We start from the raw sequence: 25,570 nt of genomic DNA on the forward strand, positions 1-25,570 counted from the left end.
AGGAATTAAGTTTTACTTAAATATTATGCGTTGATTGTATAAAGGCAATGAGAAAATTTAAAGGTTTTTGTCTGTTACATATGATCCCTGATGTGTTTCCTTTGATACTTCAGTTTCTCATTATTTACAGTTTAGGAATACTAAAAAAAGTTCACTCTTAAAAAAAAATTTTTACAAAAAAACAAACAGATGCCACAAAAAAACAACAAACAAGAAAACCAAAATCAATCAAAAAAGAAATCATACTGATTACATTTACATAAAATACAAAAATGAGCAAGACCAATTACTACTATTAGAAGTTAAGATGGTGGTTACATTTGGGGAATAGTGATTAAAAGGGACTTAAAGAAAATTTTTGAGATACTAGATAAATAAATAAATAAATTTATTTTAAAGATTTCACTCATTTGTTTATTTATTTTAGATTTTATTTATTTATTTGACAGACAGAGATCACAGGTAGGCAGAAAGGCAGGCAGGGAGAGAGGAAGGGAAGCAGGCTCCCTGCTGAGCAGAGAGCCCAATGCGAGGCTCGATTCCAGGACCCTGGGATCAGGACCTGAGCCAAAGGCAGAGGCTTTAACCCACTGAGCCACCCAGGCGCCCCTAATTTATTTATTTGAAAGGAAGAGAGAGCACGCAGGAGTGGGGGAGGAGGGGGAGATAGAGAGGGAGACTCAGAGTCCCTGATGAGCAGAGAACTTTTTTTTCCAGCTCCTGGAATCATGACCTGAGCTGAAGGCAGACACTTAACTCACTGAGCCACAGAGGTGCCATATATATATATATAATTATTTTGTAATTATATCGTAAAAACCCCCAAACAAACAAAACCTTGGTCACTTTTAGAGGTTTCTAGGTTATCAACTAAATATTCCTAAAACTTTATAAATAGAGGAAAATATCAAACATATACTCTAACTTGTAAAGGACCTAATAATTAATAAGAGAAAAAAATTTTTTTAACTATTTTTTTTTTAAGATTTTATTTATTTATTTGACAGACAGAGATCACAAGTAGGCAGAGAGGCAGGCAGAGAGAGAGGAGGAAGCAGGCTCCTTGCTGAGCAGACAGCCCAATGCGGGGCTCAATCCCAGGACTCAGGGATCATGACCTGAGCCAAAGGCAGAGGCCTTAACCCACTGAGCCACCCAGGAACCCAAGAAAAAAATTTTTTTACGTAGGCTTCAGCCTGGGAGTGGAATTCATGACCTTGAGATCAAGAGTCAGATAACTTGGGGCCGGTGCCTGGGCCGCCCGCTCCTCCTCGCCTGTCCTCTCCCGAGACGCGGGGACCATCTTCCGACGCAAGCTGACGGCCCTTGACCACCAGAACCCTGCTGGCTTCAACTGCAAAGATGAAACAGAATTTAGAAACTTTATTGTTTGGCTTGAAGACCAGAAAAATCAGACACTACAAGATTGAAGACAGAGGTAATTTAAGAAACATCCACAGCAGTCACTGGCCCAAGTTCTTGGAAGAGTATCTCAAAGATGTTAACTGTCCTTTCAAGATTCAAGATCCACAAGAAGCAATTGACTGGCTTCTTGGTTTAGCTGTTAGATTTGAATATGGAGATAATGCTGAAAAAACAAGGACCTGATAACACAAAAAATGCTGACAATGCAGCTAAAAATGCAGAGCCATTGATCAATGTGGATGTAAATAATCCTGATTTTAAGGCTGGTGTATTGGCTTTGGCTAACCTTCTTCAGATTCAGCGTCATGATGATTCCCTGGTAATGCTTAAAGCAATTCGCATTTTGGTCCAGGAGCGCCTGACACAGGATGCAGTTGCTAAATCAAACCGAAAGAGGGCTTGCCTGTTGCTTTAGACAAACATATTCTTGGTTTTGACACAGGAGATGCAGTTCTTACTGAAGCTGCTCAAATTCTGCGATTGCTGCATATAGAAGAGCTCAGAGAGCTACAGACAAAAATTAATGAAGCCATAGTCGCTGTTCAGGCAATTATTGCTGATCCAAAGATTAAGGGGAAAGTTGGAAGATGAACGTTTTAGGATTTCAGCTTCTCACCTACTTAGTACAACTGGGAACCATGTATGCTCTGGCATGTGTTTGGAAATCAAATGTCACATTTTCAAGGGAAGAATCCTAGAAATTTGACTATGTTCTCGAGATTTACCATCATTGCTTTTTCTTTAATAAAGTTCAGGAAAGTGGGGGGAAAAAAGAGTCAGATAACTTGGGAAATTTTGTGTGTGTGTCTGTGTTTTTGGTTTTTTTTTTTTTTTTTTTTTTTTTAAGAAAAATCACAGCTAACAACTACAGAAGGAATTAGGGAATTCGAAAAATCACCAGTAGTGGACATACAGGTTTTATATGAAGTTTATGCATTTTGACAGATCCTCTTAAGTAGAATACATACTTTTGGAACAAATTAGTCATAGAACCTTGTAAAGGATTTGTGTAGGTGAGGGGCTCTGAAGCTTAAAATTCATTAGCTTCATGGTAAGTCTACCTCTGCCCAGGTCTGCTAGACCCAATTCTTCCTACAACTTCCAGTGATCTCTCGGTGAAATTTTTCACAAGATCAAATGTCTTAGATAATCTATTGATTCCATTTTTTGTTTGTTTGTTTTTTGCTTAGTGACATCCTCTGGAACCTACCTTGTGCCTGTTAGTCTGGACTGGTTGCTCTCTGGACCACTTACATAGCTGATGTCCTGGGACTTCTCTTTGTCATCATCCTAGGAATGATTTTTACCTGTCTCATGTGTAAATTCCCATGTCTTTGATCTCAGGTTTTTCTCTTTCTGGGCTTACTTCCTCTTTCTGGTAGAGAACACCTTTACTGAGAAAAGGTACATAGGAGATAAATTGTTTGAGAGCTTACATTCATGAAGATGCCTTCCTTTATTCTACTCTCACACTTAGTTTATGGTTTGGGTATCAAATTCTAAATTTAAAATAATTTCCGTGTAAATTTTTAAGGCATTGCATCTTTGTTTTCTGGCTTCATTTTGTTGTTGTTGTTGTCATTTTTGTTTTGTGTGTGTTTTTTAGAAAATTTACTTTATTTGAAAAGTGTATAGAATACATCCCATGATATAAAATTCTAAACATAGTAAATTTTTTTTTAAAGATTTTATTTATATATTTGACAGACAGAGATCACAAGTAGGCAGAGAGGCAGGCAGAGACAGAGGAGGAAGCAGACTCCCCGCCGAGCAGAGAGCCTGATGTGGGGCTCAATCCCAGGACCCTGGGATCATGACCTGAGCTGAAGGCAGAGGCTTAAACCCACTGAGCCACCCAGGCGCCCCCTAAACATAGTAAATTTTTAAAGGATCATAATGAAAAATATAAATATCCATTTTCTTTTCCTATGTGTACCTTTTGTATGTTTATTGTCTTTTCCTAGGCTTGCATTTTTCTTTATTTTACAACCTGATTCATACTTAGAGTAAAATCACTTCAAATATCATAGACGGGTATAAAGCAAAAAGTAGAAATTGCCTTCTCTCCAGCCGCTCTTCAGATACTGGTAAATATCTTTTCACACTTTGAACCACCTGGTTATATTTTTGCTTTTTTGCATAAATGGTTTCACATTACACATGTTGTTCTGTAACTTACTTTTTTCACTGAATACCACAATGGAAATCTTTCATGATACTATAATTTAGAGCTACGTCATTTTTTTAAAAAGCATTTTATTCATTTATTTGAAAGAGTGCACACAGGAGCAGGTTGGGGGGAGGAACAGGCAGAGGGAGAAGCAGATTCCTCACTGAGCAGGGAGTCCAACACAACGCTAGTCCAACGCTAGATCCTACAACCTGAGCTAAAGGCAGACACTTAACCTGCTGAACCACCCAGGTGCCCCTACTTCATTCTTTCTAATGCTTGTACTTTATTCCTTTATGTATCAATATCTATTTAGCCAGTTCCCTCATGATGGCTCTTCAAAGTATTTCCAACATTTTATTAATAAAAATAATGCTGCAGCAAACATGTTAATAGCTTATTTAGACAAATGAGGTTATTGTATTGACTTATAAATCCTTCAATCCTCCTTTTAAAAATCAGGTTTTTAAAAAAGATTTATTTATGTCTTTTTTTTTTTTACATGTAATTCACTTAAAATTTTATTTTCACTTTTCCTACTTATATTTATGTCTTTTAGAGAGAGAGAGAGCATGTGCTTGTGTGCAAGTGGAGGAGGGGCAGAGGGAAAGAGAATCTCAAGCGGACTCCCTGATGAGTGCCAAGCCCCAACTGGAGGCTCGATCTCATGACCCCGAGATCATGACCTGAGTGGAAACCAAGAGTTGGATGCCCAACTGACTGAGCCACCCAGGTGCCCTTAAAACTCAGATAGATACTTTTAATGAAAGTCGAAGTATTGAAAATGACTAATGGAATATATATGGGTAACGTGTGAATTTGATGGGAAAGAATCAGAGTTTTAGCAATCCAATTTTTATTAATTAATATTCATGTCAACAAACCAGAAAGCCAAGTAAAACTAACTTTTATGAAAGACTATGACTGAGTTGGTGACCCTTATCTAGGTTAAGGCTACTTTCTCACTATGGAATTTTTCTCAAGGGTTCCACTGAATTTCCTAAACATATGCTTTCTGTTCCATGCTCAGAAGCTGCCTGGTTTATCTCAGTTGTCTTAAAACTATCAGACCTGTTTGGTAGCAGGTGATGTTCATTTTTAAGAATTAAGATGTTTCTAACAAAATTTTCTGCCTTCAATGCTGCATTGAGAAAACAGATGTCATTTGATTCCCAATCCTTTATACATGACCTGTGTTTTCTCATCAAAATCTTTCAGGATCCTCTCTTTAAGGAGATGATGTGATTGGTATATTTTTAAATTATTTAGTCAAGGGCGCCTGGGTGGCTCAGTGGGTTAAGCCGCTGCCTTTGGCTCAGGTCATGATCTCAGGTCCTGGGATCAAGTTCTGCATCGGGCTCTCTGCTCAGCAGGGAGCCTGCTTCCTCCTCTCTCTCTCTGCCTGCCTCTCTGCCTACTTGTGATCTCTCTCTGTTAAATAAATAAATAAAATCTTAAAAAAATTATTTAGTCCATAATTTCCTCCTCCTTATTTCTCTGTTCCCCTTTCTAATATTGAATCTCTTTTGGACTGATACTTGGGCTTTTATGCCTTTACACTTCCTTATTTTTTTTTTAAAGATTTTATTTATTTGACATACAGAAATCACAAGTAGGCAGAGAGGCAGGCAGAGAGATGGGGGGGCAAGCAGGCTCCCTGCTGAGCAAAGAGCCAGATGCAGGCCTCCATCCCAGTACCCTGAGATCATGACCTGAGCCGAAAGCAGAGGCTTAACCCACTGAGCCACCCAGATGCCCCACTTCTTTATTTTTTTTTATAAGATTTTATTTTTTTAAGTAATCTCTACACACAACATGGAGTTCGAACCCACAACCCCAAGATCAAGAGCCACACACTCCACCAACTGAGTCAGCCACACACCTCTGTGCCTTTTTTTTTTTTTTTTTTTTATTTGAGAGAGAGAGACAGTGAGAGAGAGAATGAGCGAGGAGAAGGTCAGAGAGCGAAGCAGACTCCCCATGGAGCTGGGAGCCTGATGTGGGACTCGATCCCGGGACTCCAGGATCACGCCCTGAGCCGGAGGCAGTCGTTTAACCAACTGCGCCACCCAGGCGTCCCATGTGCCTTTTCATCATATATTTTTTTTTTAAAGATTTTTGACAGAGAGAGAGAGAGAGAGATAACAAGCAGGGGGAGTTGCAGAGGGAGAGCAGGCTCCCCAGCAAGCAGGTAGCCTGATGGAGGGCTGGATCCCAGGACCCTGGGATTACAACCTGAGCTGAAGGCAGATATCCAACGGACTGAGCCACTAAGGCGCCCCAGCCTTTTCATCCTATTGTCAGTCATTTTGTTCTATTTTCTTGGAGATTTCATTTACTTTAACTTTGAACTTTTCTAAGGGAATTTTTTTTTTTTTTGGCTACCAATTTTTAATTTTCATGACTACTTTCTTTTTTTTTTTTTTTAAAGAGTTTATTTATTTATTTGACAGAGACAGATCACAAGTAGGCAGAGAGGCAGGCAGAGAGAGAGAGGAGGAAGCAGGCTCGCCACTGAGCAGAGAGCCCGATGCGGGACTCGATCCCAGGACCCTGAGATCATGACCTGAGCCGAAGGCAGCGGCTTAACCCACTGAGCCACCCAGGCGCCCTCTTTTTTTATTTTTAAAGATTTTTAAAGAATCCTGGGTGTGCTTAGATGGCTCAGTCAGTGGGTTTTTGACTCTTGGTTTTGGCTCAGATCATGCTCTTCAGGTTGTGAGACTGAGCTTGCTTTGGGCTCCCTACTCAGCAGGAAGTCTGTGTCCCTCCCCCTCAGTCTCCCTCTGCCCCTGGCCTGCATGTGCGTGCTCGCTCTCAAATAAGTAAATCTTTTTTAAAAAATTGTATCCTGTACTTGTTTCATGGTATTGTTTTTTTAATCTTTCTGAAGATATGAATTATATATATATAAAGATTTTCCTGGGGTGCCTGGGTGGCTCAGTCGGTAAGCAGCTGCCTTCGGCTCAGGTCATGATCTCAGGGTTCTGGGATCGAGCCCCACATCGGGCTCTCTGCTCAGCAGAGAGCCTGCTTCCCCCTCTCCTTCTGCCTGCTGCTCTGCCTAATTGTGCTATCTCTCTGTCAAATAAATAAATAATCTTAAAAAATATATATTTTCCTGTTGTTTAGTCCCTTTGTTTTTTTCCAAGTCCTGCCCTTCCTTTACTGTTGTTTGTTTTGGTCTCGGTTTTCCATATTGGAAGCTTTTCTCAGATTACCTTGCGAAGTATGAATTGTTACTGTCCATTTATCTGTGAGAGTTTGTAACTGAAGAAAAAAAAAAAAACCAGAGAAACAACCAATACCGGTTAGAAGCTCTGTGTGTTTCAAAGGTCTGTTGATAGATAAGTTTCATTGTGGGGTGAGCAGGCAATGGGTTGGCTTTTTGTTGAGGGAATCCCAAGTATCAGTAGCTGTAAGTTTCTCTGGAGCTACTCAATCTCTCCAGAGAACACTCCAATTTTCTGTGTGGTAGGTCAAATTGTGGCTGCTAGGTTGTCAGCAGCTGGGAAGGAAAAGGGGTCTCAACGCTTCAGTGTAGCAACAGCAGTAGGCACAAAAAAATACACCCCCCACAAGATACATTCACTTTCTAGTCCCCAGAACCTGTCAATATTATATAGCAAGAGTGACTATTTCCTTGTATGGAAAGATGTAAGGAAATTAATGATCTAAAGAAGAGTTTATACTGGATTATCTGGGTGGACCTAATGTAATTACACATATCCTTATAGGAGAGAGGCCATCTGAAGGAAGCTCGAGACTGAAATTGGAGTGATGGAGCCATAAGCTGCATCTAGAACGACCAGAAGCTGAAGAGGCAAGGAATACATTCTTCCCTGGAGCCTTTGGAAGGTGTGTGACAGCTGACACTTTGGTTTTGAACTTTTGTTCTCCAAGCTATGAGAGAATAAATCTCTGTTGTTTTAATGCCACTAAATTTATGGTAATTTGACAGTGCAGTCCTGGGAAATGAATACCGTGACCTTCACTTCAACCCCTGTTTTTAGTCTGATTTCATGTCCTGCTCTCCTCTGGGTCCTCTGGCTCAATTTCTCTGGAGGAAGAACTTCATATTTCCTCCTGGGAAGTTCCCTGAGGAAGTTATCTGGCTGCAGAAACATGGGAAAGGGGATCTTATATAAACTATATAAACTGTCCTTTTCCACTGCCATGCGAGGGACTGGTGCCTCCAAGCTCTGAGGCTTCTGGAATGGGGGTAGGTTGGGGTTGTAAATTGGTTGGCTTCTTTTTTTTTTTTTTTTTAAGATTTTATTTATTTATTTGACAGAGAGAGATTACAAGTAGGCAGAGAAGCAGGCAGAGAGAGAGGAGGAAGCAGGCTCCCTGCTGAGCAGAGAGCCCGATGCGGGACTCGATCCCAGGACCCTGGGATCATGACCTGAGCCGAAGGCAGCGGCTTAACCCACTGAGCCACCCAGGCGCCCAATTGGTTGGCTTCTTATTGGTTTCATCCACTGTGGGTATTTAGGCTTCAACTTGCTCCAAATTATGAAGTTGCCCCTCCTCTATTGGATTTCCTTCTTCCAAAATGTGTCATCTCCCATAGACTGTTCAGACTTTTTCCTACTCTCCTTGTCCTTGTGGGTTTCTTTTTTATTCCTTTACTACCATTTTTTTAAATATTTTATTTATTTATTTGACAGAGAGAGAGATCACAAGTAGGCAGAAAGGCAGGCAGAGAGAGGAAGGGAAGCAGGCCCCCTGCTGAGCAGAGAGCCCGATGCGGGCCTCGATCCCAGGACCCTGAGATCATGACCTGAGCTGAGGGCAGCGGCTTAACCCACTGAGCCACCCAGGCGCCCCTTTACTACCATTTTTGAGGAGAGAATATTCTTTTTTTTTTTAAAGATATTATTTATTTATTTGACAGACGGAGATCACAAGTAGGCAGAGAGGCAGGCAGAGAGAGACTGAGAAGCAGGCTCTCCGCTGAGCAGAGAGCCCCAGGTGGGACTCCATCCCAGGAGCCTGGGATCATGACCCGAGCCGAAGACGGAGGCTTTAACCCACTGAGCCTCCCAGGTACCCGAGGAGAGAGTATTCTATGTGCATGTTTAACTGGGTTGTCTTTTTTTTAACTTTTCAAACTGATTTTTTTTTCTATTTCTGAATTTACAATTTTTCTTTGGAGATTCATTTATTTACCTTAGAGAGAGAGAGAGAGAGAGAGAGCATGAGCAGGAAGGGCAGAAGGAGAAGGAAAGAGATTCAAAAGCAGACCCCATGTTGAGTACCCTGAGTCCAGTCCTAGGACCCCAAGATCATGAATAGAGCCAAAACTAAGAGTTGGACGTTTAACCAACTGCACCACTCAGGCCCCCTCTATTTCTGAATTTTAAATGTTTATTTGATAATAATGGCTTCTGGGTTTTGCTCCATGCTTAAGAACACCTTTAAAGAATACTTTTATGGTTCAATAACTTGCCTTTCAATCACTGCTTGATATGCAATTTATTTGAGTTCATTTAATGACATAAGATCTAACTTTTCTTTTTCAATGGCAAATAGTGACCCTAATTCTACTCACTGAAAAATCTATTCTTTCCTCACTGACTTGAAATATCCTATCTATTATATGTGCTAATTTTTTTAAAATATTTTATTTATCCATTTATTTGACAGAGAGAGAGAGATCACAAATAGGTAGAGAGAGGGGAAAGCGGGCTCCCTGCTGAACAGAGAGCCCGATGCGGGGCTTGATCCCAGGACCCTGGGATCATGACCTGAGCTGAAGGCAGAGGCCTTAACCCACTGAGCCACCCATTTGCCCCATATGTGCTAATTTTTTTTTTTTAAAAGATGTTTCATTGATTAATGGGTAATATTATTTCTAACTTTGGAAGGGCCATCTTATATTTGTTCCCATATATACACTAGTAATATTTTTTAAATTAATAAACTTTATTTTTTTAGAGCAATTTTAGGTTCACAGCAAGGCTGATTTGGTACAGAGAGTTCCTATATACCCCTTATCCCCACACATGCAAAATTTCCCTCACTATTGACATCCCAATCACAGTGATAACAATGCTGAACCTATATTGACACATCATTATCACTTGCAGTCCATAGTTTACATTAGGGTTCACTCTTTTTTTTTTTTTAAGATTTTATTTGTTTATTTGACAGAGAGAGAGATCACAGGTAGGCAGAGAGGCAGGCAGAGAGGGAGGGGGAAGCTGACTTCCCGTTGAGCAGAGAGCCCGATGAGGGGCTTAATCCCAGGACCCTGAGATCACAACCTGAGCCAAAGGCAGAGACTCAACCCACTGAGCCATCCAGGTGCCCCTAGGGTTCACTCTTGCTGTTGAATGTGCTACGGGTTTTGACAAATGTATGATGACATGTATCTACCATTGTAGTACCATACAAAATAGTTTCACAGCCGTAAAAGTCATCTGTATTTTGCCTGTTTGTCCCTTCCCTCCCCCAACCCATGACAACCTGTATCTGTAGTTTTGCCTTTTCCAGAATGTAATATGTAACCTTTTCAGATTGGTTTCTTTCAGTTAGTAATATGCTAACATGTAATAACATGGTTCCTCCATGTGTTTTCTTGGTTTGATAGCTCATTTTTTTCACCACTGAAAAATATTCCATAGTCTGGATGTATTTATCCAGATTTATCCAGATAAATTTATTTATCTGTTCACTTACTGAAGGATGTTTTTTTAAAAAATATTTTATTTATTTATTTATTTGACAGGCAGAGATCACAAGGAGGCAGAGAGGCAGGCAGAGAGAGAGAGAGAGAGGGAAGCAGGCTCCCTGCTGAGCAGAGAACGCGATGTGGGACTCGATCCCAGGACCCCGAGATCATGACCTGAACTGAAGGCAGCGGCTTAACCCACTGAGCCACCCAGGCGCCCTGAAGGATGTTTTGATTGCTTCTAAGTTTTGACAATTATGAGTAAAACTGCACATAAACATTCACGTGCAGGTTTTTGGGTGGACATAAGTTTGGCTTCATGTGGATAAACACCAAGGCATGTGATTACAGGATTGTATGGTAAGAGTATGTTTAGTTTTTTTTTTTTTAATTTATTTTCAGCGTAACAGTATTCATTGTTTTTGCACCACACCCAGTGCTCCATGCAATCCATGCCCTCTCTAATACCCACCACCTGGTTCCCCCAACCTCCCACCCCCCGCCCCTTCAAAACCCTCAGATTGCTTTTCAGAGTCCATAGTCTCTCATGGTTCACCCCCCCCTCCAATTTCCCTCAACTCCCTTCTACTCTCTAACTCCCCTTGTCCTCCATGCTATTTGTTATGCTCCACGAATAAGTGAAACCATATGATAATTGACTTTCTCTGCTTGACTTATTTCACTCAGCATAATCTCTTCCAGTCCTGTCCATGTTGCTACAAAAATTGGGTATTCATCCTTTCTGATGGAGGCATAATACTCCATTGTGTATATGGACCACATCTTCCTTATCCATTAGTCTGTTGAAGGGCATCTTGGTTCTTTCCACAGTTTGGCGACCGTGGCCATTGCTGCTATAAACATTGGGGTACAGATGGCCCTTTTTTTCACTACATCTGTACCTTTGGGGTAAGTACCCAGTAGTGCAATTACAGGGTCATAGGGAAGCTCTATTTTTAATTTCTTGAGGAATCTCCACACTGTTCTCCAAAGTGGCTGCACCAACTTGCATTCCTACCAACAGTGTAAGAGGGTTCCCCTTTCTCCACATCCCCTCCAACACATGTTGTTTCCTGTCTTGCTAATTTTGGCCGTTCTAAGTGGTGTAAGGTGGTATCTCAATGTGGCTTTAATTTGAATCTCCCTGATGGCTAGTGATGATGAAAATTTTTTCATGTGTCTGATAGCCATCTCTATGTCTTCATTGGAGAAGTGTCTGTTCATATCTTCTGCCCATTTTTTGATATGATTGTCTGTTTTGTGTATGTTGAGTTTGAGGAGTTCTTTTTTTTTTTTTTTAAAGATTTATTTATTTATTTGACAGAGAGGGAGAGATCACAAACAGGCAGAGAGAGAGAGAGGAGAAAGAAGGCTCCCCGCTGAGCAGAGAGCCCCATGCGGGGCTTGATCCCAGAACCCCGGGATCATGACCTGAGCCGAAGGCAGAGGCTTTAACTCTCTGAGCCACCCAGGTGCCCCAGAGTTTGAGGAGTTCTTTATAGATCCTGGATATCAACCTTTTGTCTGTACTGTCATTTGCAAATATCTTCTCCCATTCCGTGGGTTGTCTAGTATGTTTAGTTTTGTAAGAAACTGCCAATCTGTCTTCCAAAGTGACTGGACCATTTTGTATTCCCACCAGTGGATGAATGTGAGTTCCTGTTGCTCCATATATTTGTCAGCATTTGGTGTTGCCAGTATTTTGGATTTTGGCCATTCTAATTGGTATGTAGTGATAATTTATAGATTTAATTTGTAATTCCCTAATGATATAGGATGTTGAACATCTTTTCATATGCTTTCTTGCTATCTGTATATCATATCTGATGAGATGTCTAGGTCTTTCACCCATTTTTTTAAAAATCAGGTAGTTCATTTTCTTATTATTGAGGGTTTTTTTTTTTTAAAGAAACCATAATAATTCCGGGTTTGTTGTTGTTGTTTTGTTTTTTAAGATTTATTTATTTATTTATTTGACAGACAGAGGTTACAACTAGGCAGAGAGGCAGGCAGAGAAAGAGAGGAGGAAACAAACTCCCTGCCAAGCAGAGAGCCCGATGTGGGGCTCGATCCCAGGACCCTGGAATCATGACCTGAGCTGAAGGCAGAGGCTTTAACCCACTGAGCCACCCAGGCGCCCCTTATTGAGTTTTTTTTTTTAAAGATTTTATTTATTTATTTGACAGAGAGAGATCACAAGTAGGCAGAGAGGCAGGCAGAGTGAGAGGAGAGAAGCAGGCTCGCCGCTGAGCAGAGAGCCCGATGTGGGGCTCGATCCCAGGACCCTGGGATCATGACCTGAGCTGAAGGCAGAGGCTTTAATCCACTGAGCCACCCAGGCCCCCCAAGAGGTTTTTTTTAAGATAAGATTTTATTTATTTATTTGAGGGGAGGTAGGGGCAGAGGGAGAGGAGAGAGAGTCTTGAGCAGACTTGCTGCTGAATGCAGAGCTTGACTCAAGGGCTTGATCCCATGACCCTGAGATCAGGACCGGAGCTGCAAACAAGAGTTGGAAGCTTAACTGACTGAACCATCCAGGTGCCCCATCTTATTACTGAATTTTAAAAGTTTTCTTTTTTGTGTGTGTATTTTGGATACTAGTCCTTTGTCAGATGTGTCTTTTGCAAATATTTTCTATCACCCTGTGGTATGTCTTCTTTTTCTCTTGACATTGTCTTTCTCTCAGGAGAAATTTTAAATTTTACTGAAGTTCAGCTTATTAATTTTTTCTTTCATCCATCATGCCTTTGGCATTGTCCCTGAAAAGTCTTTGTCATGCTCAAGGCCATCTGTGTTTTCTCCCAGGAGTTTTATAGTTTTATGCTTAGATTTAGTTCTATGATCCATTTTGAGTTGATTAAGATCTGTGTCTAGATTCATTTCTTTTTCATGTGAATTTCCCCATGTCGAGACCCTTAATTTTATCACCTGTAAAGTCCTTTTTGCCATGTAAGGGAACATATATAGAGGTTCTGGGGATTAGGACATGAACATATTTTGGGGCCATTATTGAGTATACACATTAGGTTACAAAGAGTCAAGAGCAAGGATGCATCTGGTTTTGTGGGACCATCAAAGAGATAATACCATGAATCCAGGCATGTTCTTCCTCTCTCTCCTCTTATCTTGCCGCTGACCTTCTGTTTTGGGCTTTCCTAACAATAGGCTTCTTCTGGTTCTGTGTCCTCAGAGGGGGGAAATATAGTCATAACTCATTGCCTGAGCTTTACATGTTTCAGATCCAGTCACATGAAGAGACTAACTTACTTCTTTGTCAGACTCAGTTCCTAGGGGGTGGAGGGAGTAAAACTGCTTGACTCAGTTATATATCTCTGGTTCAGTTAGCTGGTCTGGATGGCAGAGTTTTTACAGAGCATAAATATGGCTGCTGGCAGTCACCCATTTAACCATGAGGAAGGGGGACAGAGAAGGGTGATTACTGTGAGATGGGCAAATTTCCCAAAGAAGTAACCACTGCATTTATGTACATATACCTTTACCCTCTGACCATATATTTTCATTATCTACCTGGGGAATATTGGTGGAAAAGTTTTAGAAGCACTGATAAATTCACTGATAAAAAGTGAAGCAATGAATGACAGATTAAACCAAGCTAGGTTTAGCTTCTTATGCTCCTTCAACTCTCCAATCTTTTACTCACTTCTTTTTCACACTCTTTTGTCACTGGCCTTTCCCATTGGCCTCATAGTAGAGGGCTAACATGCTTGCTTATCATTTCTTTCTCTTATCTTATTGACCATCGTGGCTACTCTGGTCAGGGACCAGCCTTAATTTGTGGCCAGTGATCAACTAGATATTTCTCCATCTGTTCTAGCTCTTGGTTTCCAAACATCTCTCAAATCTTTCCTCCCGGTGTGCTTCTGTCCATCAATATCTGGCTTCCTTCTTGAAGGCAGGAAGTTAGGTATCATTTCAAGTTTTTATAACAGAGAAGCATCAATCCTATAACAACTCCCCTCCCCCCGACACACACACTCCTAGTGGACAATGGGCAACAAGCAAGAATACACATTCTTAAGAATAGCTTCTGGATAAAAAACCTGAGAATATATGGGGTGCCTGTGGTTCAGTTTGTTGGGCCTTCGACTCTTGAATTCAGCTCAGAGCATGATCTTTGGGTCATGGGATCTAACCCATGTTGGGCTCCATGCTCAGTGGGGAGTCCGCTTCTCTCCTTCTCCCTCTGTGCTCTCCTGTGCCACACCCTCTGTGCTCTTCTGTGTGCTCTCTCTCTAAATAAAAGTGCATAGATAAATCTAAAAAAAACCACAAAACTATATATAGAATATAATGTTCTTTAGGATCAACAGTCTTCTTTCTCAATTATCTTTTTCTGTTTCCCATTTCAAAAACTTCTTTCACAACCTACAGATAATGCTTATTATGCCAAACCTGCTTGCAGCTTGAACTCAAACTGGAACGTTGCCCCTTTGATGCTTTATTATTTTTTTTTAAGATTTATTTATTTACCTTATAGAGAGCAAGCACAGGATCAGGGAGGGGCAGAGGCAGAGAGAGAGACAGACAGACAGACAGACAGACTCTCAAGCCCATTCCGTGCTGAGCAGGGAACTCAACATGGGGCTTGTTGTGGTACTCAATCTCATGACCCTGAGATTAGGACCCAAGCCAGAGTCAAGAGTAAGACATTTAGCTGACTGAGCCACCCAAGTACCCCTTGCCCGTTTGATGCTTTAAAATCCTTTAGCTCTTTCTTGGCACCTGGGTGGCTCAGTGGGTTAAGCCTCTGCCTTCGGCTCAGGTCATGATCTCAGAATCCTGGGATCAAGCACTGCATTGGGCTCTCTGGGGGGGAGCCTGCTTCCCTCTCTCTTTCTGCCTACTTGTGATCTGTCTGTCAAATAAATAAACAAAATCTTTAAAAAATAAAATCCTTATCTCTTTTTTGCTCACTATATGCAGGATACACTTGTTTACTATGTTGATCCTTCCCCCATTGTCAAATTAATGAATTCACTAAAAAACAAAAATATAACCACACTGGTCAACCCTCCACTATCCTTCTTAAGTAAGTTAGGAACAAAACAAGGGGCACAAAGGAGAACCTTCTCCCTATGTGCCTCCACCCTTAAGGGCTGCTTTCTTACCCCACTAGTCCTCTCCGCAATTGCTGGCCTGGCAGAAGCAGAATTGGGTTATTCCTAGGTCTCCATCCCCCATCCAGTTACTACCCTTTTCAAAAGGGGAAGTCAGTGCTGAACTATTTCCTTTGCCAACCCCCTATCAAAGCCTTTTGCCAATAAAAAAGGGATCCAAACATGAATTTTCCAGGCTCAGGAAAGTTCCCAAACATGAGGACAGATCTGTTTCTTGGGGTCACAAAGTGAGGGCAGGAAGCCAACGTACTTCCCCACATCTCACTGCCGTTGGGAAAAACAATAAAGATAGTTTGGTTTTCATTAAGGAAAAGGCAGTCATTGCCAGAAGGAGCAAAAATCCTTTGTGTTAACCATCATTTCCCTATCATCCTAGATGCTGAAAGAACATTTAAGTTTTTTCCCCTTTAATTAATTATTTTTTTAAAAGATTTTATTTATTTGAGAGAGGGAAAGAGAGCACAAGCAGGAGGGAGAGGCAGAGGGAGAAGGAGACTCCCCCTCTGAACAGGGAACCTGATTAGGGGCTTGATCTCTGGACCCGGGATCATGACCTAAGCCAAAGACAGCCACTCAGCCAACTGAGCCACCAGGCACCCCTTCTCCTTTAATAACTTTTTAAAAAAGATTTCATTTATTTGAAAGAGAGAGAGTGCAAGCATGGGGGCAGGAGCAGAGGGAGAGGGACAAGGAGACTCCACACTGAGCATGGAACCCGAGGCAGGGTCTTGATCCCAAGACCCCAATATCATAACCCGAATCTAAATCAAGACTTAGGCACCCAACCTACTGAGCCACCCAGTTGCCCCCACTTGAGCTTCTTATTCCTCTACTCCCTCTTTACTCCAGAGGCTAGAATTGATCCCTTCAAGCATCCCTTTGGCACTGTACTGGGTAATGGGATAACCAGCAGAAGCCTCCAGCAATCTCTAGAAGAGTCCTGGGGGATGATATTTTCATCTGTACACTGGAAACAAGGAGCAGATCTTGGTCTTCCTCACACTTTGACAGGAACTGGAGAACGGGAGAACGTAAGGATCTGGTCTGATATCCTCTCAACTGAGCCAGTTCGGGCGAGTGCCTGAGTATGTGTGTGTTTGAGGAGCTGTAGGTGGGTGGAAATGTTTGTGATGGGGAAGTGCTTGTAGGGGGCCTGCGGAAGTCTGGAGCATCCTGGGAACAGAATGTACTAGTGCAGCCCCTGAGCCATCCCCAAACCCCTCCCACTTCTCTTGTCACTAACCGGTTCCAGCTGTGCCCAACTCAGGCCATCATTTCCCATCTGGCTTCTAGGAACTCATGATTAAATAAAGGAGTGTGTGTTGGGGGGAGGGTCCTCTTAAAAACAGAGGTTTCCAGGGTAACAGCTTGGAAAACTCAATCACAGGGAAAGTTCCCTCTCTCCTGATTCCCTCAGGGCTCAGGGAAAACAGGCCAGAAGCTAAGACCGCATTTCTCTAAATCAAGAGCAGTGTCTGGGCTAGTGAGTTATAACTTATGTTTTTCTCACCTCCAGTTTCCAGTTGCAGGTCCCAGACTTGTGCTTTACACCAGGATGTCCGCCTCTAGGGGCCAGCCCATTCGGGTAAGGGTGGCTGTCAGAGAGGGCGGGTGGTGGTTTTAGAGACTCACTTTTCTTGGACTAAGAGACTCCTGACAAACCTTTGCCATACAACCCATAGCCCTATTACCCTCCTCCCACCCCCATCACTAGAAAATACTCTAAGAATCTAACCTACTTCCTTTTGTTATGGTTTAAAATATTTTAACTAAAAATATTTCCATACACAACTGTATGACCACATTCTGTGGCTAGAGAGGGAAACTAGTTTGTAGGAAGGGAGCAAGCAAGCCAGAGAATGCAGGAGTTCTTTCCCTCAGAATCAAGTTCTCTTTTGGGGGCAGGCAGAGCACATGTCCTAACCCTTTGCACACATCCCCATATCTCCCGCAGCGAGAGGTGACAAATTCAGAGGGCAAAAGAGCTGGGTCAGCCTGGCTCAAGGGGTGGGGGGTTGGTGGATAGGGGTGGCCACGATGTCACTAGGGGACCGGTTAGTCATCTGTCCTTCCCCATGTGCCCCCCTGCAGCTCCTGGCTCTAGGGGGTTTTGTCTGGGTGCCTGCGGAAACTCTTGGGAGGCTGCAAAGATCATCACAGGTTGAGCCTGAGGCTCAACTGCTTCCTAGCTGTGTGACCTGAAGCAACCTATCAGAAACTCAGTTTCTTTTTTCACAAGAAGGTATTAATACCAGCCCTGTTGTTGAGGGTAAATGAGGTAAACTATTTCGCAGCTTTTACTATTTTACTCTATTCTCTCCTGGCTCCTTAGTATCTAGATGTGGTTCCATGCCAGAGTGAGTGCCCACCTTTTGTAATCATCTCTCACTAACATATTGTCGCAGGTTTTGAAGTGTCTTCCCTGCTCCTCTTGTTTTTTTTTAACCCCTCACATGAGGTGCCTAAAGGGAAGGAGATCAGCTATCACATTCATCTTACTTCTTTCTCTCACATCCTCCCTGCCTGTATCCTCCTCTTTCCCCCTTAGTCTCAACTCCTGTCCCTCTTCCATCACCTCTATTATTATTGTTGTTTTACTATTTCTTATTGGTTTCTCTTCCATTCCAGCCCCAGTCCCTAGGGGCTGAGTCTGGACAGGCTAGAGCTAGAGCTGAACTCAAAGCCACAGAGTTGCAAGAAAATGGGCCAAATTGTTACTAGTGATTCTCTTCTGGGTAACATTTACTGGTGGTTTTCATGTTCTTCCTTGTTTATTTTGGTATTTTCCAAATTTACTACAATGAGCAAAGAACGACTTTTATTGAGGAAAAGAGAAAATTTTATTTATTTATTTATTTTTAAAGATATTGTTTATTTATGTATTTGACAGCAAAAGGGCACAAGCAGGGGGAGCACAGGCTCCCCTAAGTGGGAGCCTGATGATGTGGAACTCCATCCCAGGGCCCTGGAATCATGACTTGAGACCAAGACAGACGCTTAACTGACAGAGCCAGCCAGGCACCCAAGAGAAAACTTTAATCAGAAAAAAATTATAATTTTCAACTGGGCCATGTCCTGTTCTCAAAAAATGGAGGGAGTGAGGGTGGAAAGAGGGGGAGAAGAACAAGGTTGCGAAAGAACCCTGCAGTGGGCTGAGTGAGAGGAGAGCTGGTTCCTAAACCCCGTCATTTCCTGGGGACATCTGGCTTGATGATGGCCTCAGTCATGGCCTTTGTCACTTATTGGTCAGAAGGTCTCTGTCCTTCCTTGCCTGTCACTGGCCATTTGGGACTTAGTCACCTTATTATTACCCAGTTGAGGGCTGGGTGGGTCAAGGGCTCAGCATCATCAAGGGCAACAGTATGAGTCAGGGGTATCCCCCACTATGACCCACGAGTGTGAAGGGTTCCCCTGTAAAGCCTGCCAGTCTTATAGCATAGCATATACAAAAGGGCTTGGCATTGGGGTCCTACTGAGAACGTGAGTTCAGTAACCCCTTCTCCCAGTCCTATCCTTTCTTCTTTGTGCATTTGAAGGATATGCAAATGTGTGACACATAAATGAGAGTGGAACCCTTAGTGGCTCCTAAACATTTGAAGAACCAAAACTGAGAATCATCAGTGTGGTGGATGGAAAGAGTATGGGTTATGATAGGTTATGGAGTCAGTAGAGCGATTTGAATCTAGCCAGATCAATTGGGAGCTTCATGTGCTCAGTCAAGTTCCCTCTCTGGGTCTCCATTTCCTTTTATAAAAAATGGCCAAAAAACAAAAACAAAAACAAAAAACAAGAGGCAAAACAAAAACCAAACAAATGGATGCCTGAGTGGTTTGGTCGGTAAATCTGCTCCCTTTGGTTCAGGTCATAATTCCAGGGTCCTGAAACCTGAGCACCTAAGCTCCTCCCTTCCTCTTTCCTCTTTAGTTTAGTTTAGTTTTTTTTGTTTTTGTTTTTGTTTTTGTTTTTTCCTATCGTTGTACAGACAGGGACCCATGAAGGTTGAAGATGAGACGTTTGCTGCCCCAAGGTTCCTGGGGCACAAGAATGTCCAATGGTCCCTATCCTGGTCTCTGCTGGGATTCTGCTTCTCCTCCTGCCAGGATGCTCACCCCCAGGACAGTGTGAAAAGTCTTCCCATCTCCAGGGGAGGACTCTGTGGGAATGGACTCTGTTGGGGGCTCTTCTTGACAGAAGCTCTGTGGCAGGGCAGGGGTTAATGGTGAATTGCAACATATCTCTGGACTGAGTCACCTCCCACTGCCACTCCCCCCAATTTCCCTCCTCTGAAGTTTTATAAAGAGGGCCAGAGACTGGAGAGTGGAAAGAACTGGAGGCAGGAGGCCCCCCCCAGCCCAATCTTGCTCCCCCAAGTTCCCAGAGATCTCAGGGCAGAAGGCCCAGACGGCCTCTGGAGTTGTTGCCTGGTTCGACCATGGACTGGCAGTGGCTGTGGCTGTGGCTGGGTTTCTTATTCCCTATGGCGGTCTCAGGCCGGGCCCTGGGGCCTGCAGGGAAAGAGACAGCAGTGGTGAGTCCTCCAGGGAAGGAGGGACCCAGGCCCAGGAAGGGATTGGGGTACTACGCCACAGTCCCACCCAAGCCTCCCTCCTGACCTTCAACCTGCCTTTCTTTTCCTTCTTCTGCTCCATGATCTACTCCTACACATCTCATACTTCTTGCCTTTGTTCCACCTGAGCCCCTTCCTTGAGATGCCCTTCCTTTAGTCCTTCCATGTCTGCCCCTTCCTATCCTCATTGGTCTGTTAGGCCACTGAGAAGTTTTACCCTGAGACTCATTCCCCTTTTATTCTGCTTACCGTGACCCCCATCATAGGATTACCTCTTGCAATATGGGTACCTGCAGAAGCCTCTAGAAGGACCTGATGACTTCAGGCCAGAAGATATTATGGAGGCTCTGAGGTGAGAGGTTATAAGGCACATGCCTTATTAAGGGTCAAGGTTGCAAGGTCATCTTTCCACCTTCTTTTTCCATCCCTTCCTCTCACCAGGCCCACTTCTGCCTGACCCCAATCCATGTTGGGGAGCTAGGGAATGGGTTGCTTTCACTCTCAGGGGGGTGGGGCATGGAATGAGATGGGGATCCAAAGATGAGGAGCAGTCATTGGATCTTCCTAGACCCTGAGCTTCCCTTTGGAGGCTCCATTCCACATTGTATCCAATACACTATTAGCGACATCCCACATGAAGCATAATTTACAGTTAAAGCTATGAGTCGAGTTGATTTGGAGTTGAGTTGTTGGGATGATGTTGCTTTTTGTGGACATTTAATCCAGCCTTTATTTCTATTTTGAAGTTTTCTTTTCCTATTTTGGATCTAATGGGTAGTTTTTCTTTCTGCTCTCAGCTGCGATCATAGTTCTTTGAAAAGCCGCAGTGCCTGCAGGGCCTGAGCTTGGAAATTGCCCCAGAGCAGGCTAGGCTGGGAGGGGAGTCCAGCCAGGAGGAGAAGGCTGAGGGAGGACAGGCTCTCAGGTTGGACCGGTGGTGGGAGAGTTTCCAGAGCAGGGGACAGGACACTTCCCCAGAGCACAAGAAGTTTAGAAATTGCAGTAGGGGAAGAAGGCTACACCTGAGGGAAACCTTACACAGATAAGAGACTGAAGATGGGGAGGTGAAGCTGGAGTATTGCTATTTCTGCAGAACAGAAGAGAAAGTCCTAATTATGAAGACTGGTTACGGGAGTGACCCCATCAGTTTCAGACATCCTGTGCCATTCTCACCTACCACTGTGGGCAGAAGGGGCCAAAGAGGGCGCCTGGGTGGCTCAGTGGGTTAAGCCGCTGCTCAGGTCATGATCTCAGGGTCCTGGGATCGAGTCCCGCATCAGGCTCTCTGCTCAGCAGGGGGCCTGCTTCCATTCCTCTCTATCTGCCTGCTTCTCTGCCTACTTGTGATCTCTGTCTGTCAAATAAATAAATAAAATCTTTAAAAAAAAAAAAAAAAGGGGCCAAAGAGCTATCCCCAGTTTTCAGTCATTCCAGACTCCCCTGCCCTGCTGGGCCCATCCCTCTCCCTCTTTTCAGAGCTTTTCAGGAAGCATCTGAGCTGCCAGTCTCAGGTCAGCTGGATGATGCCACAAGGGCCCGCATGGGGCAGCCCCGTTGTGGCCTGGAGGACCCCTTCAACCAGAAGACCCTTAAATACCTCCTGCTTGGTGAGGACTGAGACTGGGAAAGGGAGGGAAAGGAGGCTGTGGCATAGCTCTGGAGTACAGGTGGCATTGGGACAGGCTGGTCCAGCTCAGTGTTGAATGGAGGATCACCTGGTGATTAACTGATCATTGCCTGCCTGGAGACATAACTCTTTTGAGCGAATGCCTAGACTCAGGGGAGCTCTTTGGGGTTGGCAGAGGATCTGTTTGTAACCTATTTTCCGTCCAATAATCAGGCCGCTGGAGAAAGAAGCACCTGACCTTCCGCATCTTGAACCTGCCTTCCACCCTTCCACCCCACACAGCCCGGGCTGCCCTGCTTCAAGCCTTCCAGTACTGGAGCAATGTGGCCCCCCTGACCTTCCGGGAGGTACAGGCTGGCTTCGCGGACATCCGCCTCTCCTTCCATGGCCGTCAGACACCATACTGCTCCAATTCCTTTGATGGGCCTGGTAGGCACCAGCTCTCAGTTCCCACCTCACAGACATTTGAGATGATCTCTGTCCCCTTGAGCCAGTGACTCTGCAACATTAATGTTCAGGCTGCTCCCTATGCCTAACTGCACCCCACACTCTCTAACCACCTTCTAATATTCTCTCAGAGAGCAGCTGGTCACCTCTCTGGGGTCTTACCAAGCTTCCTCTTTGAAGCTTATGCTTTAGTCCTTGGTTTAAGTTCCCCTTCTCAAGACACCCCTCAGAGAGAAGAGAGTGGTTGAGAAGTATAGAGACAGAGGGATGGACAATGCAGAGAGAACTGGGTGATGACAAGGGGAGGTGAAAATTGAGAGAAAGGCATCAGAGAGACTGAATACAGTTGGAAATTTAAGGGAATGGAGAAATTGGGGTTTATAACATGCAGGGGATACTTTAGCCTAGGAGACTCTGACCTCCTTCCTGTCCACCTTTGTCTTTGTCCAGGGAGGGTCCTGGCCCATGCTGACATCCCAGAGCTGGGCAGTGTGCACTTTGATGAAGATGAACTCTGGACTGAGAGGACTTACCGAGGGGTGAATCTGCGCATCATTGCAGCCCACGAACTGGGCCATGCCCTGGGGCTTGGGCACTCTCGATATACCCAGGCCCTCATGGCCCCTGTCTATGCTGGCTACCGGCCCCACTTCAAACTGCACCCAGATGATGTGGCAGGGATTCAGGCTCTCTACGGTTAGTTTTTTCCCTCAGGTTATGGCTAATCATGACCCCTAGTGATCCTGAGGTCAGTGTGACCAGCATCTCTTCAGGCTGAAGAGACTGGTCTAACCTCCATGGTGGGAAATGACTTGGCTTCTTTCTCTTCCTCTTGCCCAGTTATTTAGGCTTCTTCATTTTCAGGAGTTGTTTTTCTGACACTTCCATGTCTGACCTTCCTTTCAGGCCTCTCTCTCCTCTTACCCATTCTTGGGGATGAAGAAGAATCAGTGTCCCAGCAAACTTCCCTCCTCCTTTCTGGTGCCTCTCAAAACTAAAATGTGTCTCCTGTCGATATCAATACGATCTTGCCTCTCACCAAGAGAAATCTCTATGATTCCATTTTCCACTTTCAATGGGGACTCTGAGGCAAACTTATAGAAGAGTGGGGAGGCTAGGTACTGTGAGTTCTCTCCTTGAGCAGCATTATGTGGCCTTGCAGGGAAGAAGAACCCAGAGATAGAAGATGAGGAAGAAGAGATGGAGCTCCCCACTGTACCACATGTACCCACAGAACCCAGTCCCATGCCAGACCCCTGCAGTGGTGAACTGGATGCCATGATGTTGGGTGAGGCCCTTCCCCTCCAGGCTATAGGCAGGCAGTGGCAGTAGCCCACTGATCTTGAGACCTGGACAGATGGGAATGAGCAGAAGAGGTTAGATACCAGACAGAGGTTAGTGGCCATGGAAGAAGGCACGTGGTATGGAGAGGAAGGCTTCAGAGCCAAATTAAAGGTGGGCTAGGTGGGCATTTACCTCAGTGGCTTCCCTATAAGGGCCAGCAAAACATATCTGGTAATATAGCAAGGTGAAGAAAACTCTATTTCCTAGAATGTCTATTAGAGAAGGTATCATACCTGCATGGAAGGACAACTTGGAAGCTACTTGGAACGGGAGGTGAGGTCCCCAAAGGTGAGCTACCTGCAGGGTTTTTGTTTTATTGAGTGAATCAGAGCTGAATTGGTAATAACAAAGAGGCTGAACACGGAGTCTTCCTTCTCTACCTTAATTCTCTCTTTAAATTAAAGTTGAATGAAGTTTTGAGGCCCAGCCTGTGGGAGGAGAGCAAATTATCAGCCTGCCTGCGGTGCCCGTAAGTCTTTATTTGACCCAAGTCTTTTTGACTTGTCCACACTTTACCCTCAGGGCCCCGCGGGAAGACTTATGCCTTCAAGGGGAACTACGTGTGGATAGTGACTGATTCAGGGCTGGGTCCCTTGTTCCAAGTGTCTGCCCTTTGGGAGGGGCTCCCAGGAAACCTAGATGCTGCTGTCTACTCTCCTCGAACACAATGGATTCACTTCTTTAAGGGTAAAAGAGACTGTTTTACGGTGTGTTACCTGAGGAGGGCCTACAATTAAAGAAGCCATAAAAGGGAGGGAGAGGTGAGAAGTTTCTGGAAGGGTGGAATGGGAGAATCAAAAGCTATCACCTGGAGACAGACGTAACATGTTCTTTCCTTACCTGCTCTCAGGAGACAAGGTGTGGCGCTATATTAATTTCAAGATGTCTCCTGGCTTCCCCAAGAAGCTGAACAGGGTAGAACCCAACCTGGATGCAGCTCTCTATTGGCCTTTCAACCAAAAGGTGTTCCTCTTTAAGGTACAAAGTTCAAAGCAAGGACAAATCCCTTCTTAGGAGAGGTGGGCTACCTCACACAGAGAAGCGGACTTGCTCTTGAAGGGAGATCATTTGCAGCTGGGGGTAGATCTGGGGATCCTTAAGCTCTCTCCTTATCCTCTTCTTCTCCCTACCCACCCTACTCCTAGGGCTCCGGGTACTGGCAGTGGGATGAGCTGGCCCGAACTGACTTCAGCCACTACCCTAAACCAATCAAAGGCTTGTTTACGGGAGCGCCAAACCAGCCCTCTGCTGCTATGAGCTGGCGGGATGGCCAGGTCTATTTCTTCAAGGGTAAACAATACTGGCGCCTCAACAGGCAGCTTCGAGGAGAGAAAGGCTATCCCAGAGATACTGCCCACCACTGGATGCACTGTCATCCCCAGACCTCAGACCCCACTCTGTCAGGTGGAGATGCCACTTCTTTATCCTCAGGCACTGACCACTCTGCCATAGGAACCACCTTGGGTTCCACTTTCTCAGCCACAGGTACCACCTTGAACACTGACCACCCACCCAGAGATCCTGTCTTGGACATTAGCCCCTCAGCCACAGGCTCTCCCACCCTTTCATTCCCTGGTAATGTCACCGGCCAGGAGGCCTGAGAGGAGTCAAATGTCTGTTCCCTAGCCTGCGAGGGTGCGTCAGGGGGAATGAACAATAGACTTCAGGGCTTGAAAGGTCCCAGCTCAGGCCACCACTCCTCTGTGCTCTTGCCCTCCTGGGCAGTGACTCCTTAACTCTGGGTCAGCTCCCAACTCTATACATTCCTTCGCTCATCCTACATGGCACCTTCCAACTGTGTTATCTACTGTCTGGAAGACAGCAGTAGAAGGAAGACATCCCTCGGGACACGGCCTGAAAATGGCATGGCCAGTAAAATGAGCAAGGGCTTTGGAACCCTTTAAGAATCACATTTACTTGCTTATGACTTTGGGCAAGTTAATTAACCTCATTGAACCTCAGATTCCCCATCTGCTCAATAAGGTTAATACTAGTCCCGCAGGGTGTTTGCATTAAATGAAATACTTTTTGTGAAGAGCAGGGCACAATGTCTGGCACATTTGTGCTTAATAAAGGCTAACTCCATGTTCATTAAAGAGGACTGAACAGCTCTTCCTCTGGCTATGTGTGTGTGTAGCTGTGAGTCCGGTAGTCCAGTCTGGTGAGGATAGCCATA

General features: G+C 44.3%; 1 protein-coding gene and 1 pseudogene across 1 annotated transcript; both read left to right on the forward strand.

Moving 5' to 3' along the window:
* Positions 1-47: 47 nt before the first annotated feature.
* LOC122890985 lies at positions 48-2,016 on the forward strand (annotated as a pseudogene).
* Positions 2,017-19,719: 17,703 nt separating this feature from the next.
* On the forward strand, positions 19,720-25,505 carry MMP19 (matrix metallopeptidase 19). Its single transcript, XM_044228324.1, has 9 exons — positions 19,720-19,937; positions 20,243-20,328; positions 21,453-21,583; positions 21,817-22,032; positions 22,501-22,746; positions 23,213-23,338; positions 23,917-24,081; positions 24,245-24,372; positions 24,540-25,505. Exons 1-9 carry the CDS (start codon positions 19,842-19,844, stop codon positions 24,993-24,995), a joined length of 1,650 nt encoding a protein of 549 aa, XP_044084259.1. The 5' UTR covers positions 19,720-19,841; the 3' UTR covers positions 24,996-25,505.
* The last annotated feature ends 65 nt before the right edge of the window (positions 25,506-25,570 follow it).

Source organism: Neovison vison, chromosome 12, assembly GCF_020171115.1.
Source record: "Neovison vison isolate M4711 chromosome 12, ASM_NN_V1, whole genome shotgun sequence".
In the NCBI taxonomy this organism is placed as follows: Eukaryota; Metazoa; Chordata; class Mammalia; order Carnivora; family Mustelidae; genus Neogale; species Neogale vison.